This window comes from Papio anubis, chromosome 20 (assembly GCF_008728515.1).
Source record: "Papio anubis isolate 15944 chromosome 20, Panubis1.0, whole genome shotgun sequence".
Classification (NCBI taxonomy): Eukaryota; Metazoa; Chordata; class Mammalia; order Primates; family Cercopithecidae; genus Papio; species Papio anubis.
The window spans coordinates 30828237-30849662 of NC_044995.1; the positions used below are offsets into that span (position 1 = coordinate 30828237).

General features: G+C 38.0%; 2 protein-coding genes across 2 annotated transcripts in view; both read right to left on the reverse strand.

The window, feature by feature from the left end:
- The window catches only part of LOC101014153 (zinc finger protein 708), a 702618-nt gene that overhangs the window by 82189 nt on the left and 599003 nt on the right, over positions 1-21426 (reverse strand). The gene's annotated exons all lie outside the window — the stretch shown is intronic.
- On the reverse strand, positions 8044-9718 carry LOC101013068 (L-lactate dehydrogenase A chain-like). Its single transcript, XM_009194019.3, is given in 2 exon segments — positions 8044-8652; positions 8655-9718. Coding segments are annotated over 2 exon segments (1092 nt in total). The 5' UTR covers positions 9625-9718; the 3' UTR covers positions 8044-8530.

The following is a 21426-nucleotide window of genomic DNA, read 5'->3' on the forward strand; positions in this document are numbered from 1 at the left end:
AGAATTGCTTGAACCCGGGAGATGGAGGTTGCAGTGAGCTGAGATTGCTCCACTGCACTCCAGCCTGGAGGACAGAGAGACTCTAACAAAAAAAAAAAAAGTTCATCCTAGAGAGAAACTATGCAAATGTGAAGAACGTGAGAAAGCTCTTAACCAGTCCTCACACCTTACTACACATAAGAGAAATCATACTGGAAGGAAACCCTACAAATGTGAAGAATGTGAGAAAGCTTTTAACTGGTACTCACGCCTTACTACACATAAGATAATTCATACTGGAGAGAAAGCCTACAAATGTGAAGAATGTGGAAAAGGTTTTTATTGATTCTCATACTTTACTAAACATAAGATAATTCATTCTGGAGAGAAATTCTACAAATGTGAAGAATGTGGCAAAGGCTTTAATTGGTCCTCAACACTTACTAAAGAGAATTCATACCAGAGAGAAATCCTACAAATGTGAAGAATGTGACAAAGCTTTTAACCACTTCTCAACCCTGATGACACAAGGTAATTCATGCTGGAGAGAAACCCTGCACATATGAAGAATGTCTCAAAACTTTTTATAGATTCTTGTACCTTATTAAACATAAAATCCTACAGGAGAGAAATTATACAAATGTGAATAATGTGGCAAAGCTTTTAAGAAATCCTCATCCATTACTAAACAAGATAATTCATACTGGAGAGAAAACCTAAAAATATGAGGAATGTGGCAAAGTCTTTAATGGTCTCCTCAACTTTCTGCACATAAGATAATTTATACTGTAGAGAAGCCCTACAAATGTGAAAAATGTAGCATACCTTTTAACTAATCCTCAACCCTTACTACACACAAAATAATTAATGCTGGAGAGAAATTCTGCAAATGTGGCAAAGCTTTTAACCAATTCTCAGACCTTACTAAACATAAGATAACTCATACTGGAGAAAAATCTTAGAAATGTGAAGGATGTGGTAAAGCCTTTATCCAGTCCTCAGGTCCCACTAAACATAACATAATTCATACTGGAGAGAAACTTTACAACTGTGAAGAATGTGGCAAAGCTTTTAACCGGTCCTCAAACCTTTTTGAACAAAATAATTCATACAGAAGAGAAACCCTACAAATGTGAAGAATGTGACAAAGCCTTTAGCCAGTCCTCAATTCTTACTAAACATAAGAAAATTACACTGGAGATTAACCTTATGAGTGTGAAAAATATGGCAAAAGCTTTAACTAGTCCTGTTATTATTATTATTATTATTTGAGATGGAGTTTAACTCTCATTGCCGAGGCTGCAATACAATGGTGTGATCTCAGCTCACTGCAACCTCTGTCTCCCAGATGTAAGTGATTCTCCTGCCTCAGCCTCCCGGGTAGCTGGGATTACAGGCATGTACCACCATACCTGTCTAATTTTTTATGTTTAGTGGAGATAGGGTTTCTCCATGTTGATCAGGCTGGTCTTGAACTGCTAACCTTATGATCTGCTTGCTGCAGCCTCCCAAAGTGCTGGGATTACAGGCATGAGCCACCATGCCCAGCCAGTAGTCCTCAGATCTTAACATACATAAGATAATTCATACTGGAGAGAAACTCCCCAAACCAGAAAGATGCAATAATGCTTTTGACAACACCTCAAACTTTTCTAACCATAAAGAAAATCATATTGGTGAGAAATCCTAGAAATGTGAAGAATGTGACAATGTCTTTAAATGGTTGTCATACTTGATTTTTTTCTTCTTTTTTTTGAGACGAAGTCTCACTCTTGTCCCCCAGGCTGGTGTGCAGTGGCGTGATGTTGGCTCACTGCAACCTCTGCCTCCCGGGTTCAAGCAATTCTCCTACCTCAGCCTCCCAAGTAGCTGGGATTACAGGCATCTGCCACCATGCCCTGCTAATTTTTGTACTTTTAGTAGAGACAGGGTTTCACCATCTTTCCCAGGCTGGTCTTGAACTCCTTACCTCAGGTGATCCGCCCACCTCGGGCCTCCCAAAGTGTTGAGATTACAGGCACGAGCCATCACTCCCTGCCTTACTTGATTAGATGTAAAATAATTCATACTGGGAAAAATTCCTACAAGTGAGAACAATGTGGCAAAACTTTTAACCACCTTATTGCACAGAAAGCATTTATATTTGAGAAAAATTATACAAATATAGGCTGCAAAAAAGACATTAATGTCTGCTTATATCTTAACACCAGAGAGTTCATACTTAATAAAAGCAAGATAAGGGCAATTAGTGTCAAAAGATCTTTCAGAAAAATATAAGCCTTTAAAGTGAAGAAGAGTATATTGAAGATGGACATTACAAACAAAGAGGGTTGTAGTACCTTTACTTGAATCAGATTTTATTGTACACATTTTGTACTAGAGGAAAGCTCTGAAGCAGTTGCTCAAGCTTTGTTCAACATCAAGGCATTTATATTGGAAAAGTGCTTGCAAATGTAATAAATTTGGAAAAACACTTTTCAAACACGACATCTTGGAAAACACCAGTTTATGCTGAAGTATATTTTTGAAGATGCAGTAAAAATAAAAAAATATTTAATCCAAATTAGGGCTATGTAAATATCAGATAATCTATAATAGAAATATACGAGGAACTGACACTTTGGATATACTAAGAGTTCTGAGTATAGAAAATAATCTAAAACTAAAGTTGGTAGAAAAAGTATTTGTATATAACTTTAAGAGGAGTAAAAGTTTTTTGCAGAGTAATAACTACTTTCAAAGTATACTTTATTTCTTGAAAAAATTAGACTTTGAAAGCAAATGATGTAATTCAACACTCTATTTTCTGCTGTTCATTCTTACTTGTGAAAGCATGTGATCAGTTGTTGCTGCATCAAAGGTAGGAGAGATTCTTTTCCATTAGTGGGCATTATTTATGATCTTTTCTGTGGGCAAGTAAGGACATTAGAATGTAAGATTCTGATGAAAAAGTGGAGAGGTTCTCTGTGGTTAACTTACACTCTTGAGTGATGTATGAGGTAGGTGTTAAGAATAATATTCTTTTGCATTATAAGAAAACTAGTAGTATATTATTGTTCTAATCATACTTTTATATATTAAAATGGAGTACATTTTAAAAATTTTACATTATGTGTGAAGTTAATGGTTTCAACATTTTTAACATGTTAATCTCTTGCCAGTGGCTTTAAAGTGTAGATAAGTTAAAGAATATTATTCCTGTTGGATAAATATTTATCCTTATTTTAATCAAATTAAATTTATTGTTCTTAATTTTTGTGGGTATATGAGTATATATACTTATGCCATATATGGCATATTTTGATACATAAATACAATACATAATCACATGATAAATGTATCCATCACCTCTAGCATTTATCCTTTGTATTACAGACAAATTTTACACTTTTACTTATTTTAAAATGTACAATCATGGCCAGGCACAGTGGCTCACACCTGTAACCACAGAACTTTGGGAAGCCGAGGTGGGCGGATCACCAGGTCAGGAGTTCGAGACCAGCCTGGCCAATGTAGTGGAACCCTGTCTCTACTAAAAATACAAACAATTAGCCAGGCATGGTAGCAGGCACCTGTAATCCCAGCTACTTAGGAGGCTGAGGCAGGAGAATCACTTGAACCTGGGAGGCAGAGGTTGCAGTGAGCCAAGATCATGCCACTGTGCTCCAGCCCAGGCGACAGCGCGAGACTCTGTCCCAAAAAAATATATACAATTAAATTGTGATTGACTACCAGGTTTTTTTTATGGTCATAATAGAAAAGATATGCAAGTATAAATGAAATACATATATTTCTGGGTCCTGAATAGATATTTTTAAATTTTGTACATGTATATATATATTTGAACATGTGTCCTGTCTGCCTGCAAACACATACAGACTTCTAGTATTGATATCAGAGGGTTAAATATACTATACATTAGTCTAAAGATAAACCTTAGGTGTAAGGAAATTATGGAGTAAGTGAGTTTGTGTGAGTATAAGTTTGTACTTATTTTCAGAAGAAAAGAGCAATATTGGAAAAAATTATTTTAACAAGGTGACTAGTATAAAACTAAAAGCCTCAAAAATGCTGGAAGCAAATGTATTCTCTCTGCTCTATTGAATTTATTACTATAGTTATTGTACATGGAATTGTTTTTTAGTTTTCGTTTTGAGATAATTGTTAATGTATAGAACTGACTTTGATGTTGCTTTTGTATTTTGAAAGTTTATACATTTGTTTATTTTTAATAGGTTTTAGTAAAGTCTTAGGCTTTTTGTTTGTTTGTTTGTTTTTGTTTTTGTTTTGAGACGGAGTCTTCCTCTTGTCACCCAGGCTGGAGTGCAGTGGCACAATCTTGGCTCACTGCAACCTCTACCTCCTGGGTTCAAGCAGTTCTCCTGCCTCGGCCTCCTGAGTAGCTGGGATTACAGGTATTGTGCCACCAGGCCCTGCTAATTTTTTTTTCTATTTTTTATAGAGATGGGGTTTCACCATGTTGGCCAGGCTGGTCTCAATCTCCTGACCTGAGGTGATCTGCCCACCTCGGCCTCCCAAAGTATTGGGATTACATGCGTGAGCCACCAAGCCAGGCCAGTCTTAGCCTTTTCTATACTTCGGATTGTGTATAGAGATAAAAGATAATCATACAGGAATAATTAACTTCTTTTGTCCAATCTGGATGCCTTTGATTGTATTCTGTAATTCCTTTGTCTTGGATTAGTACTATTTTTGGTAAGACTGACTAGAGTGGGTATCCTATTTTTGGTAAGACTGACTAGAGTGGGTATCCTGTACTAGCTGTTAAAGTAAAAGCTTGCGACATATCCCTTAGTATGTTATTAGCTGTCCGTTTTTTGGTTATATGTTGCATTTATTGACTGAGGTGTACTTGATCTATACCTAATTTTTTCAGAGACTTATCATAAGGGAATGTCAAGTTGTGTCAAACTTCCATTGTGCATCCTTTTGTTTTGTTTTGTTTTTTTGTATTTTGCCTCTGTTGTTTTTTTGTATTTTGCCTCTGTTTAAGTGTTAGAGATGTGAAATCACAATTAACTCTACATACATACAAAAAGTCACCAGAGACCGCTATGAACATCTCTACGCATGCAAACTAGAAAATTTGGAGGAAATAAACTCCTGGATACACAAAACTTTCCAAGAGTCATCCAGAGTCCACTGATGCTGAAGTGTTCAGACACAAAATATTGATAAAAAGATGAGGTTTTATTTGTTAATTTTACTACAGAGCATTTGATGCTGGCAAGCTTTTTTCCTTGAAACTTTGAAAACATGCTTTAGTTTTTATTTAGTTTGGAAAGCCAAATTTGGTCAAAAGTAAATATAACAACAAATGAATATTAATCATTTTGGAAGTGAATTCAAATTATTATATGAAATATTAAATTTGGTGGAGATGCTTGTGTGTCAGAATTTTTTCAAAATTTGAATACATAAAGTGTAATAAAGCTGAAACTTGAAAAATATACATGCTTTTATGAAATATCATTTTGTGATCATTTAAATTTTTAATTTAGCAGTTTTGGCTGTGTTTAAAATGTAGATATTGACATATCACAAAACATAATGAAGAATGCAAAACAAAGCACGATAGTGTTGATGGCTACTGTGAGACCTCAGTTCTTAGTTTCAAAAAGTTAAACAAGAGACACAAAACCGTGAAAATGAAGCATGGAGGGATTTATTTGCAAAGTAGAAATACTATTTTAAAAGTTAGGTGCAAAATTCCCCCGAGAGAAGGGATTCAGGGTGGGCTGCTTACAAGAATGAGCCAGCAAAGACTGGAACTAGAGAGACTCCATTTATGGGAGTCTTACGTAATTATTTACAAAGAAGTGGAAAGTGGTGTTATTAGTAAGCATATCTGGGTGGTCCTATTGGTGCACATACACAGTGGCTGTACATGCTTGTTTATATGTCACATATCTCATTAGCATCTTAAATCTCCACTCACATGTGTGTTTTTTACTATTATAATGAGTAAAAGGTCAGAGGACAAGTAAAATAAAAATGTGCATGCTTTTTTTTTTTTTAGACAGAGTCTCGCTCTCTCACCTAGGCTGGAGTGCAGTGGTGGATCTTGGCTCACTGCAACCTCTGCCTCCCAGGTTCAAGGGATTCTCCTGCCTCAGCCTCCTGAGTAGCTGGGACCACAGGCACATGCCGCCACACTTAGTTAATTTTTTGTATTTTTAGTGGAGACGGGGTTTCACCGGGTTAGGATGATAATGTGCATGCTCTTTACAGGAATATTTCCCCAGTGAAGAGAGCTTTGCTTGAATGAGCTGAAATACAGTGCAAATGTTGGGATTTATTGTGTCAACAATATGCTGTCACCATGTAATCATCATGGCTGCTGCATCCCGAGGACATGGTGACTTTCTTGCTACCCAGTCTACCTCAATAGTACTTGTCTTGGTTTATTTTCAAGTGTCAACTCTGAGACTAAGATTTAGTTGTTATGTCAATATTGTCAAAAGTGGGAAAATCAAAATTTTAAAATCAAACATTTGAACTCGATTTGGGTCACCAGCTGTGTACCCAGGAAAAATCATTATACATTCCTGGAGCTTCGATCAAAATGTATGCGTAGGTGAATGTTAGTTTTTGGTGTAGGTTTTTGTTTGTTTACATTTTTAAAGATATTTTTCCTATTTTATGGTGATACTAAGCACACAAAACTTACCAAGAGCTCTATTTTACTGCATTTTTCAACCAAAAGGTTAAATACTTAAATATTGAAAATGACATTCTGGATTATTTTCCAAGTGAGGGAATCTGCATTTATCACACTACATTGCAGTTTTTCCTTATGTGGTGCAAGGTTATAAAAATGCCATCCAGTTTATTTCTTAGGTAACAGTAGAATGTGTTTTTCAGACAGTAGCATGAGAATTCTTGACATACTACCCTTAGACATAATGAAAGCAAATGAACAAATGTGTTGAAATTTGTCTTTATTCATAATGAATTAGAGGCTAATTCATGGCAACACATGTAGTTCAATCCAAATTTTTTTGTGTAAAATTTTGTTGAGCTGCATCCATCTATATAGGTAACACTAATTTGATAACAGCTTCTTTATAATAAGCTGGAACTCATTTTACCTGGTGGTTTTGTTTTAAATATGTGAGCTGTATTATATAACATTTAAATAAGTAATAAAATTAATTCAGAGATTATAGAAAGAAAAGTACAGGCACACTATAAATGAATTAAAATCTGGCAACTGACACTGATAAACAGGTTGAGCAAATTTGACTAGACCTAAATTCGAATATTGAAATACAGAATTTTAACTAAAAACATCTTCAACAACATAATAGACCTATGAGATTTGAAAAAAGATATTGATTTGTTTACCTCTCATCAATCAATATTAGGTTAAATTAGAAAATTGTGAACACATCATACAAAAAATGAAATTAGTAAACTATCCTCAGACTTCATCTGATTAAAACAAGACTTCTGGATATTTGAAAGCACCAAATTATCGATGAAAAATATCTATTTTGAACAGATCTTTGATCTTATATACATATTACTACTAAGTAAAACCTAATACAGCCATACAAGTTGTCAACTGCATTTTCAAAATTATGAGAACTTAGAACAAGTAAACTAAACCCCTACAGTTTAGATAAAAAATAATAATAAATTACTTTGTATTTGCCCTTGGGATGAAAATCATGATTCTTCATTTCGGAACAAACAGGAAATGCTGTGATGAGATTTCCTGTGCTAGGGATGGTGGGATCCAGTGGACCAGAATCGTCAGGACCTTACCATGGTCACTACTGTTTTTCCTCTTCTCTCATTCATTTCCTAGACTCCATCAATTCCATTTCTATGTTGCAAATTAACAGTTTTGCGCAGCTTTAGCGTTTGCCTTTGATTTCTGCTAATTTTCTTTGTTCATTTTTCTTGTCCATCTCTGGTGGCTGCTTTGCTGTTCCACTTCCAGGAGTTCGCAGAGCTTCACTCTCAGACGCTCCAACAGTCCGTCGATTTGGCTCAAGCTCTCCGGCAGTTTCTCCGGGTTCTTCTAATCCTGGTGTCTTTTTTTTTTTTTTTTTTTTCACTGTTCAAGGTTTATTGGGGGTTTTAGTTGGTATAACACTTGGATAGTTGGTTGTATTGTTTATATGTAGATCTTTTTATGTTATATGGTAATGTACACTACTGATATATATAGTTCACAAAATAAGATCCTTTGGAACAATTATGCACAAGACATACGATATTGGATTTATACACTGGATCCCAGGATGTGACTGACTGGGAAAAAATGTTGGACTAGGCATGTTCAGTGAAGGAGCCAGGAAATTATATAACACACAGTAAACATCCACCTGGCTGAAGGGACAAATGCAGCATGTACAGAATTGGCAGTGGTGCGTCAGAACTATTTCACACTAACCAGTTTAGGACTACGCAAGATTAATACCATCTAGCATCAGGATATAGCTGTGGATTTCACAAACCATTCCTATTTCTAACTTCAGGAGTTAATGCTTTTCCCAGTCCATCTTAAAATATTACTGCTTTAATCACAGATCAGATAAAAAGGACAACAAGCACAACCTTCAACTAGAATCCTGTTGTAGCCTAGACAGTGAAATGCTATGACATCAGAAGACTTTAAAATTGCAGCTCTTTTTGGATCCCCCAAAGTGTATCTGCACTCTTCTTCAAACGGGCCTCTTCCTCAGGAGTCAGAGTCACCTTCACAAGGTCTGAGATTCCATTCTGTCCCAAAATGCAGGGAACACTAAGGAAGACATCATCCTTTATTCCATAGAGACCCTTAATCATGGTGGAAACTGGGTGCACTCGCCTAAGATTCTTCATTATACTCTCTGCCAAATCTGCTACAGAGAATCCAATGGCCCAGGATGTGTAGCCTTTGAGTTTGATCACCTCATAAGCACTCTCAACCACCTGCTTATGAACCTCTTTCCACCGTTCCTTATCTTTATCAGTCCCTAAATCTGGGTGCAGAGCTTTCAGGGAGACACCAGCAACATTCATTCCACTCCATACAGGCACACTAGAATCTCCATGTTCCCCAAGAACCCACCCATGACAGCTTAATGGGTGAACTCCCAGTCTTTCCCCCATCAGGTAACGGAATCTGGCTGAATCCAGATTGCAACCACTTCCAATAACATGGTTTTTGGGAAAACCACTTATCTTCCAAGCCACGTAGGTCAAGATATCCACTGGATTTGAAACAATAAGCAACTTGCAGTTTGGGCTGTATTTTACAACATTAGGAACGATGAATTTGAAGATGTTCACGTTACGCTGGACCAAATTAAGACGGCTTTCTCCCTCTTGTTGACGTGCCCCAGCCGTGATAATGACCAGCTTGGAGTTTGCAGCTACACGATAGTCTTTCCCAGAGACAATCTTTGGTGTTCTAAGGAAAAGGCTGCCATGTTGGAGATCCATCATCTCTCCCTTCAATTTGTCTTCCATGACATCAACAAGAGCAAGTTCATCTGCCAAGTCCTTCATTAAGATACTGATGGCACAGGCCATGCCAACAGCACCAGCCCCAACAACTGTAATCTTATTCTGGGGAGTCTGTTCTTCCTTTAGAAGATTATGAATCAGCTGATCCTTGAGAGTTGCCATATTGGACTTGGAACCAAAAGGAATCGGGAATGCACGTCAGGCGGTTGTCCGGGACACGCGGCAATGAGATCCGGAATCGGCGGCAGCGGCTGCAGCACCAATCCTGGTGTCTTAGATTTATCAGCAGGACCTTGTTTCAGTGACCACTGCTACCGCCGCCTCCTGCCAGCGGGGCTGCTCCTACAGCAGCGGAAACGCCCACGCCCGAGGACGCCTTGGCTGTAACCCTTGGTTAGGGTCCAGCTTGGTGCGCAGAAACCCGACGTCAATCAGACCATTTTGCGTAGCTGGACGAGCTTTCCTGGGCATGCGGGGCAGTTCCCCCATCATCTTTATGCTGTCACCTCCGCTTTCATCAGAGAGACACACAGGATGGTGCAGGAGCCCGGAGACACCATGGAAGAGTCCAGGGTTGTGAGGAGGGGCTGGGCTGGGCAGCCTCAGGCCCAGCGCATAGCGGTGCCCCTCACACCTGAGCGGAGATTAGCCACTGCCACCTCGGAGAGGACAGAGAGGCCTAGAGTCCCCAGCCCCTCTCTCTGCACCAGCAGAGGAAAAAATTATTTTCTAAAAAAAAAAAAGAAGAAGAAAAGAAAAGTATGGAGAACTTGCAGATCTGACCCAAGCAAATTTTTATTCTTTTCTTTTTCTCGTTATTTCTGCCTTTTCCTCTTAAATTGTTGTCTCCTAAAGTCAGATTTCATGTTCCATCCTAATGTGGCAATTTAAATGTAATTATGATGGTCACGAATTTGGAAACTAAAAATTTTAATATATGTTTACTCAGAAGTGCTGGTTTAACTTTAAACTTTCGATAGTGCTTTCTGAATTCTACATTTTATTATTTTCATTTGATTCTGTTAACTAAACTATAGGAAATAAAAATAAAATCTTGATTTGCATAGTTTCACAGTTTACAAAGAATATGTACTCATTCTTTTAAATGATAAATGTATGTTGAGCACACATGATATGCCATTCTTTTGGTAGCCTTAGAAAAAAAAAAATAGAGGCCAGGCACGGTGGCTCACACCTGTAATCCCAGCACTTTGGGAGGCTGAGTGGGGTGGATCACCTGAGGTCAGGAGTTTGAGACCAGACTAGCCAACCTGGTGAAACACTGTCTCTACTAAAAATACAAAAATTAGCTGGGCATGGTGGCGGGCACCTGTAATCCCAGCTGCTCGGGAGGCTGAGGCAGGAGAATCACTGGAACTCGGGAGGCGGAGATTGCAGTGAGCCGAGATCGTGCTGCTGCACTCCAGCCTGGGTGACATCAAAAAAAATAAAATAAAATAAAGAGAGAAAGGGAAGGAAAGAATGAAGGAAGGAAGGGAGGGAGGGAGGGAGGGAGGGAGGGAGGGGAAAGAAAGAAAAGGAAGGAAGGAAGGAAAGAAAAGAAAAGAAAGAAGAAAGTATTGGTCTCTACTCTCATGAACTTTCAGTATAACTTCATAAAATCATGCATTCCTGAGAAGTGGATACCTCTGAAGTTTCCTAAAGTCCTCCTAACCCAAAGTAACCAGTATCTGAATTTTATATTATCATTTACTTTATGCAATTTTGTCTATAAGCAATATACGTTTCAGTGTTATCTGTTTTTTTGCTCTGGATAAATTCTACAAGTTTTTGTCTGTGACTTTTTTATTTACAATTGTTTCCTTCTATTTTTCCATGTTGCTTTGCATAGCTACAGTTGTCCATTTTCACTGCTGCATAGTGTGAATGTAGGTCAATTTTTAAACCAATTCTATAGCCATGGTTATTTGTGAATTCCAGTTACTCTGTATTTTTGCCAACTCTTGGAATTACTAGACATAATGAGGGGTGAAGCCAGCTGGACTTCCTGGGTTGAATGGGGGCTTGGAGAACTTCTCTGTATAGCTAAAGGATTGTAAATGCACCAACCAGCACTCTGTAAAAATGCACCAATCAGCACTCTGTGTCTAGCTAAAGGATTGCAAACACACCAATCAGCACTCTGTAAAAACACACCAATCAGCACTGTCTAGCTAAAGGATTGTAAACGCACCAATCAGTGCTCTGTAAAATGGACCAATCAGTAGGACGTGGGTGGGGCCAAATAAGGGAATAAAAGCTGGCCACCTGGAGCCAGCAGCGGCAACCTCCTTGGGTCACCTTCCACGCTGTGGAAGCTTTGTTCTTTCACTCTTCACTGTTAATCTTGTTGCTGCTCACTCTCTGGTTCTGCACCACCTTTAAGAGCTGTAACGCTCGCCATGAAGGTTCACTGCTTCATTCTTAAAGTCACCTAAACCACGAACCCACCAGAAGGAAGAAACTCCAGACACATTGGAAGGAACAAACTCCGGACACACCATCTTTAAGAGCTGTAACACTCATCGCAAAGGTCCACAGCTTCATTCTTGAAGTCAGCGAGACCAAGAACCAACCAGAAGGAATAAATTCTGGACACAATATTTTTTGACAAAATGGAGAATCAGAATGGTATATCATTTATAGTTTTAATTAGCATTTCTACAGTTACTAATGAAGTTAGCATTTTTCAGAAGTTAATTGGTCAATTGTGTTTTAAGATGTGCCATCTGTCTATTTTTAATGTATTTCATTTCTTTGTGCATTCATATTCTGTAAGGTATATTGTCTAAATACTAATTTTTAGTAATATGTGTTTTTTATAGATTTTTGTCCTAGTTATGATTTGCCTTTCCACCATCTTTATTTAAGCATGTTTTTATAAGTTCTTAATCAAAAGTTCTTAAAATTTAGTCTAATTTATAATATATTGTGCCATGTTTAAGAAATTGTTTTACCTCACCGTTATAACAACAATATTATCCTGTATTTTCTCCTAAAAGTTTTAAATTTTCAATCTATATGAAAAATTGTTGTGTCAGTTGCTATGCAGGAATCCAGTCTATCCAGGTAGAACCAATTGTTTAGGTACTAGCTTATTGATTTATTCTACTTTGCCAGTATAATCGTGATACTGAGCTCTCATTTTAATCTATTGGCTGGGACCATAGATGCAATATTTAGTAAAAATGTTGATAGCAGCATCCTTATAATGTTTATGACATCAAAAGACAAGCTTTCATTGGTTTATCATGTACATTTGCTGTAGTATATTTTAAATACTTTCCATATTTAGAAAATAAAAATTCCTTTTATTTTTAGTTTGCTAAAAGGTTTTTATCAAGCTCTTTTTTCTGTGCCTATTGTATATATACATTTACAAAGTTTAACTTATCTTGTACTCTTGAGATAAACTTATTCATGGTTTTACTTTTTTTTTTTTTTTGAGATGGAGTCTCGCTCTGTCACCCAGGCTGGAGTGCAGTGGTGCAATCTTGTCTTACTGCAACCTCTGCCTCCTGGGTTCAAGCAATCCTCCTGCCTCAGCCTCCTGAGTAGCTGGGACTACAGGTGTGTGCCACCATGTCTGGTTAATTTTTGTATTTTTAGTAAAGACGGGATTTCACCACATTGGCCGGACTGGTCTTGAACTCCTGACCTCGTGATCCACCCAACTCAGCCTCCCAAAGTACTGGGATTATAGGCGTGATCCACTGCTCCCAGCCGGGTTTACTTATTTTACACAGAGCAAGGTTCAGTTTGTTAGCAAATGCTTTAAAACTTTAAAGTTTGTCTTTATGAATGATACTTTTATAGTTATTCATGTTTTGTCTCTGTCAATCTTTGGTATTGACTCTCAGAAATTGAGTTGTGCAGTGTTTTTACTTCTATTTTTTGAAAGGTTAAATAATATTAACAGTATGCTTTTCATTTTTAAACTTCAAATGTCTGAAAGACTTACCAGAGTTTTCTGAGACTGACATTTGTGCATATGTGTTAATTTCATCTGATCTCTCATCTTTACTAGTTCTGTCCAGTGCACCTAAGTTCGAATGTGGTTAGTGAGTTATTTTAGTTATTGTATTATTCATTCCACAATTTAGTTACTTTTAAAATTATTTTATAGTTTCTGATTTCCTGTAGATACTTTCATTTGTCTTATTTAAATATGGTAAGCCTAGTTGTTTTTAGTATTTTTGTTGATAAATCTAACATTGGATGTCTTTGTAGGTGTGTTTCTGTTATTTCTTCTTCTGATGTCTTTCACACGGTCCTCTTTATTGTGAGTTTTGTCATCGTTGGTGCTTGCTAGTCACTGTTCATAGAAAATTACTTGCAAGTTTCATCAAGGACTGGATGAGATGTTACCTTCTTTGAGAAAGTTTGCTTTTGCTTCTTTCAGTTTTCTGAAAATTTTACAACATGAAACAATCATTTGGACAACTTTAAGTAATGTGGTTCATTCAAAATGTATATAACTGATGGAGAAATTTATGTAAGATCAATGTGTGCTGACAAGATTGTAGAAATTTCTTTCCCCACCTGCCCTTAACCTCAAGACAATCTTGTATGCCATTCCTCAGTGTTGGGAAGAAAGGGACTGTTTGGGTCACACATAGCCTTTGAACTCCCAGGTGAATTTTGAGAAGGTGTTTATAATAATTCCCAAGTGCTAAACATCCAAAAAGTACTTAATAAATGTTAGGTAACACCATTTTGCTAGTAATCCTGAACACAAATTTTTAAGTGTTCAGTTGCACTATTGTGTTCTATGAAAAGAACGTTTTTGTTTAGAATATTTTCCAATAGATTGATTATGTGTTATAAATTGCAAATATGTTTGTAGTTTGTATAAGGCAAATAATGAGATGTTTGGATTCAAAGATGCGTAAGATCAAACACTAAGAAAATTTTCTCTGTAGTTGAGGAGAAAGAGTATGTTGAAAAAGCCAATGCAGTTCATGGGTTGCAAGTTTCTGCCTCCTACTCCCACCTAATCTGCCTGTTCCTGGCTGCCAGCAGCCAAGATTTGCTTTACAATACTGAGGAAAAAGTATTAAGAAAGCCAACCCCATAGTCTGTTTACACACACAAATATAAAGCAATGTTCTTCTCTAATGTGAGGAATATGTTCAGGAAAGCTAAAAATGATTTTGAAGTAAGAAAGTAAAAAGTTGGCAGCATGAGCACATCTAGCCCTACAGGCTGAGTTGCTTTTGGAGTCAAGAGCTAACACGAAAGGCAAGAGAAAGATTAGAAAATAATAATTTTGCCTTTGAGTACTTTATATGTTTTATATTTCCATGAATTCCATAAATAATAAAATTGTATGAATGCGTTTTTTCTGTAAACATTATTTTGGATATAGTGTCCTACTCTGTTGCACCGGATGGAGTGCAGTGGTGAATTTACAGCTCACTGCAGCCTCGATGTACAATGCTCAAGTGGTTCTTTCACCTCAGCCTCTCAAGTAGCTGGGACTACAGGTGGGTACCACCATGTACAGCTAATTTACTTCATTTTTAGTTTTGATAAGATCTCAATATGTTGCCAACACTTGTCTTAAACTCCTGAACTCACACAATCTTTCTCCCTCATCTTCCCAAAACATTGGGATTACAAACATAAAGAAGCACACTTTACCCGTATAAGGATTTTTAAATATTACAGAGAGCCCATCGGGAGGCTAAGACAGGAAGATTGCTTGAACAAAAGAGTGTAAGATCTGCCTGGGCAATGTAGCAATACCTCATCCCTACAAAATGAAACAACAACAAAGAGAATGGTGATATTCATGTGAAAATCACTATATTCTTATCCTCAGTGCCCTTTTGAAGATGAACTCTGTGTAAGTTTGTTTTATCTTTACAAAGATTTGCATGTGTATGTGTGATTTTATGTACCTTTTGAAGTAGTATTGCATATGTGTTTCCTTGGGTGAGATAGTGTGTTCAATGGTTAGAAGAGCAGGCTCTCACTTTGGGAGGCCGAGGTGGGTGGATCATGAGGTCAGGAGATCGAGACCATCCTGGCTAACATGGTGAAACCCCGTCTCCACTAATAATACAAAAAAAATAACTGGGCGTGGTGGTGGGCACCTGTAGTCTCAGCTACTCAAGAGGCTGAGGCAGGAGAATGGCGGGAACCTGGGAGGCGGAGCTTGCAGTGAGCCCAGATTGCACCACTGCACTCCAGCCTGGGTGACAGAGCAAGACTCCTTCTCAAAAAAAAAAAAAAAAGAAGATATTGTTTCAAACAATTTTATGTCATTAAATTAAAAGTTAGATAAAAACTACTATTTTTCCAGAAAAGTATGTGGCAAAAGTGACTGAGGAAGAAATTAAAAAGATAAATAAAAAGTCAAAACAAAAAAAGTGTTTTTTCGAGATGGAGTCTCGCTCTGTTGCCCAGGCTGCAGTACAATGGCACAATCTCAGATCACTGCAACCTCTGCTTCTCGGGTTCAAGTGATTCTCCTGCTTCAGCCTCCTGAGTAGCTGAGATTACAGGTGCCTGCCACCATGCCCAGCTAATTTTTGTGTTTTTAGTAGAGACAGGGTTTCACTTTGTTGGCCAGTCTGGTCTCGAACTCCTGACAAGGTGATCCACCCGCCTTGTCCTCCCAAAGTGCTGGGATTACAAGTGTGAGCCACTGCACCTGGCCTAAAAATAAAAAAAATTATGTTTTTAATTTTATACAAATTTAAAAATCTATTATAAAAGAACAACTTGATGAATGTTTACGCAGTGCATATACCAGGAATCCAGCACCCAGTGATGGAAGAGTGTGAGCAACCTGGGCACTCTCCCTCCTTTATTCTCCTTTTCAGTCACTGTTCCTCTAAGAGTAATTTACATTCTGGCTATTTATACAATAAATGAGGTTTGCCTGTTTTTGAACTTAAATTAACACAGTATGTTCTCATTTTTGGCCAGCTTATTCAGCTCAACATTGTTTGTGAGATTGATTTCTGTCTGCCTGTAGTTGTGGTTTGCCCATATTCATTGATCTACAGTGATCCATTATATAAATACACTACAAACTATTTATTCCACTTTTTATGAACATTTTGGTGATTTTCCAGATTTGTCAGTGCTTCTATAAACAGTCTTGTGCATTTTTTAAAGAAAAATGTGGGTCATTATATAGATATATAACCACAAATCAAACTAAAATGTATTTGTATCTTCAGCTCATATAGGCATTGGTGAGCCCTCTCGATTCTCCCACCTCAGCCTCCCGAGTAGCTGGAACTACAGGCGCGTGCCCCCATGCCCAGCTAATGTTTTGTGTTTTCAGGAGAAACAGGGTTTCACCATGTTGGCCAGACGGGTCTCCAACTCCTGACCACGTGATCTGCCCGCCTCAGCCTCCCAAAGTGCTGGGATTACAGGCGTGAGCCACCAAGCCCGGCCTACCTCCTTGGTTTAATGTATTTCTAGGTATATTATTTTTTGTTTATGGCTATTGTAAAGAAAACTGTTCTTGATTTTGTTCTCACCTTGTGTGTTATTGGTGTAAGGAAATGTTAGTCATTTGTGTATGTGAATTTTGTATCCTGGGACTTTGCTGAAGTCATTTTTAAGCTGATGAGTCTTTTGGTAAAATCTGTAAAGTTTTCTAGGTAGAGAATTATATCATGAGTGAAGATAATTTCATTTCTTCTTTTCCTATTTGGATGCCATTTATTTCTTCATTTTGTTAGATTGCTCTGACTAGGACTTTCAGAACTATGTTGAATAGGATTGTTTAGAGTGGATAGTATTGTCTTACTTTTGTTCTAATAAGAAGTGCATGCAGCTTTTGTCTGTTCGGTAAGATGTTAGCTGAGGATTTCTCATAGATGGCTTTTATTATTTTGAGGTATATTTCATCAGTGCCTAGTTTGTTGAGAATATTTTCATGAATGAATATTGGATTTTCTTGAATGCTTTTTCTGCATCTATTGTGTTAATCATATACTTTTTTGCTTTTAATTACATGATGAATCACTCTTACTGACTTGTATATGAAGAAATATCCTTGCACAAGTGATATAAAGCTCACATGATGGTGGCAAATTAACTTTTTGATTTGCCTGTGAACTCAGCTTGCTAGTATTTCATGGAGGATTTTTGTTTCAATGTTCACCAAAAATGTTGGCCTGTAGTTTTTTGTTGTTGTTGTTGTGTCTTCACTAGACTTTGGTATCGAGATGATAGAGATTTTATATGAGTTAGGGTAGAATTCCACTGGGATTTTTTGGAATACATCCAGTAGAATTAGTATGAGCTCATCTTTCCATATGTAGTAAAATTTGGCTGTGATTTTATATAATCCAGGCCTTTTTTTTTTTTTTTTTTTTTGAGATGGAGTCTCACTCTGTAGCCCAAGCTGGAGTGCAGTGGTGTGATCTCAGCTCACTACAACCTTCGAATCCAGGGCTTTTTTGTTTGTTTGTTTGTTTGTTTTTTGAGACAGAGTCTCGCTCATTCCCCTAGGCTGGAGTGCAGTGGCACGATCTCGGTTCACTGGAACCTCCCAGGCTCAAGTGATTCTCCTGCCTCAACCTCCTGAGTAGCTGGGATTACAGGCGCTCGCCACCACGCCCGGCTGATTTTTGTATTTTTAGTAGAGACAGGGTTTCAATAGGTTGGCCAGGCTGCTCTTGAACTCCTGACCTCAGGTGATCCATCAGCCTTGGCATCCCAAAGTGCTGGGATTACAGGCATGAGCCACCGTGCCCGGCCAATCCAGGGCTTTTTATAGTTGGTAGTATTTTATTACTAATTCAGTTTCATTATATATTTTATACATTTTTGCCCTGTTCGAGTTCTGTTTCTTCCTGCTTCAATCTCAAACAGATGCACAATAGAAGCATGACAAAATTTGACTGGGCGCGGTGGCTCATGCCTGTAATCCCAGCACTTTTGGGGGCTGAGGTAGGTGGATCACCTGAGGTCGGGAGTTCAAGACTAGCCTGAACAACATGGAGAAACCCCATCTCTGCTAAAAAAAAAAAAAATATATATATATATATATATATATACACACACACACAAAATTAGCCAGGCATGGTGGCACATACCTGTAATCCCAGCTACTCAGGAGGCTGAGGCAGGAGAATCACTTGAACTCGGGAGGCAGAGGTTGCAGTGAGCTGAGATTGCGCCATTGAACTCCAACCTGGGCAATAAGAGAGAAACTCCGTCTAAAAAAAAAAAAGTTTGACAAAATTTGACATTCACTTATGACAAATCTCTGAAAAAAATAGGTATATAGCAAATGCACTTCAGCCAATAAATGCCACATATAACCAAAAAATGCTAACACCATACTAAACAGGGATATGTTATAAGCTTTGACTCTAAGAGCTAAAACAAGGCAAAAATGTCCACTCTAGTCAGTCTTGCTAAACATAGTACTAAATGTCCAGGAGAAAGAAATTACAGAATAAAATCAAAGGCATCCAGATTGGAGAAAAGGAAGTTAAGTTATTCCTGTATAATTTTCTTTTATCCCTATATAATCTAAAGTATACAAAATCGTAAGACTTCAGTAACTATTAAAAATAATAAACAAGCCAGGTGTGGTGGCTCACGTCTGTAGTCCCAGCACTTGGGAGGCTGAGGCGGGCGGATCACCTGAAGTCAGGAGTTCAAAACCAGCCTGGCCAACATGGTGAAACCCTGTCTCTACTAAAAATACAAAACATTAGGCAGGCCTGGTGGCATGCGCCTGTAATCCCAGCCACTCAGGAGGCTGAGACAAGAGAATCACTTGAACCCGGGAGATGGAGGTTGCAGTGAGCCAAGATCGTGCCGCTGCACTCCAGCGTAGGCAACAAGAGTGAAACTCCGTCCCCCCCAAACAAACAAACAAACAAACAAAAAAACCCTATATATTTTGGACACTATTCAGCCAAGTTAATGACAAAGACATAGTATTTGAAACATTGTTATCCTTCTATAATGTTTTAAAAATACATTTCTTAACCCTACAGATAAAATGTGCCCTGTAAAACATGATGTTTTGAAGTCTATTATATACACTGTCAAATGCTTAATTCTAGGTCATTAATGCTTTACCTCACGTAGTTAACATTTTTATGGTGAGAGCCTGTAACATCATCTTATCATTTTTCAACAATACAAATACACTATTATGAACTATAGTCACAGTGTTGTACAAACAATATCTTGAACTTATTCCTCCTACTTAACTATAATTATGTATTCATTGACATCTTTATAAGTCTCCATTTTTCCTAAATACCTTGGCAACTTGTGGTCAGCATTTTACTTTGTACTTCAATGAGATTTAAGTTATTTATACTCTTAAGTGTAGGTGAAATCATGAAATATTAATCTTTCTGTGCCTGGCTTATCTCAACTAATGTCGTCTAGGTTAATCCATGTGGTTAAAAATAATAGAATTTTGTTTTTAGAGATGAAGAGTATTCCACTGGGTATATCTATCACATTGTCTTTATTTACTCATTAGATGTTGAGTGTTGCAAACAACATAGAAGTGCGAACGTTCCTTTTTTGTGATTTTATTCATTTCGGATACATATTTAATAGTGCAATTGCTGTATTATACGGTAGTTTTCTTTTTCTTTTTTTCTTTTTTTTTTCAGATGGAGTTTCACTCTTGTTGCCCACCCAGGCTGGAGTGCAATGGCACGATCTTGGCTCACTGCAACCTCCGCCTTCCGGATTCAAGCAATTCTCCTGTCTCAGCCTCCCAAGTGACTGGGATTATAGGCATGTGCCACCATACCCGGCTAGTGTTGTATTTTTAGTAGAGACAAGGTTTCTCCATGTTGGTCAGGCTGGTCTCAAACTCACGACCTCAGGTGATCCGCCTGATTTGACCTCCCAAAGTGCTGGGATTACAGGCATGAGCCATCATGCCCGGTTTTATTGTAAATTTTTTGAAAAATCCCTATTTTGGGCCGGGCGCGGTGGCTCAAGCCTGTAATCCCTGCACTTTGGGAGGCCGAAACGGGCGGATCATGAGGTCAGGAGATCGAGACCATCCTGGCTAACATGGTGAAACCCCGTCTCTACTAAAAAATACAAAAAACTAGCTGGGCGAGGTGGCAGGCGCCTGTAGTCCCGGCTACTCAGGAGGCTGAGGCAGGAGAATGGTGTAAACCTGGGAGGCGGAGCTTGCAGTGAGCCGAGATCGCGCCACTGCACTCCAGCCTGGGCGACACAGCGAGACTCCGTCTCAAAAAAAAAAAAGAAAAATCCCTATTTTGTTTTCCAAAATGGCTGTCCTCATTTACACTCATACAAATAGTGCACAAGCATTCCCTTTTCTTCACATCTTCATCAATACTTTTTAATAAGTCATTCTATCAAAAATGAGTGTATATCATAGCTCTTTTGGCTTGACTTACAATGATAATAATTTGATAATAATTGACATTGAGAATTTTTTTATGTATCTGTTGTCTGTATGTATGTCTTTTCTTGAAAAATATTTAAGCATTTGGCTCTTTTTTTTTTTTTTTGAGATGGAGTCTCACTCTTGTCCCCCAGGTTGGAGTGCAATGGTGTGATCTCAGATCACTGCAACCTCCACTTCCTGGCTTCAAGCGATTCCCCTGCCTCAGCCTCCTGAGTAGCTGGGACTACAGGGGCCCGCCACCACGTCAGGCTAATTTTTGTATTTTTAGTAGATGTGGGGTTTCACCATGTTGGCCAGGCTGGTCTTGAACTCCCCAGGTGATCAGCCTGCCTTGGCCTCCCAAAGTGCTGGGATTACAGGCGTGAGCCACCGCACCTGGCCTTGCTCATTTTAAATAGTTATATGTTTTTTGTTGTATAGTCATTTGAGTTTTTATATATTTTTCATATTAACACCTTGTCACGTGTATGATTTGTACATATTTTCTCTCATTTTTTAGTTGTCACATCTACTGATTTCATCAGATTCTGTGCAGCAGCTTATGAATTTGAAGTAATCTGACTCAT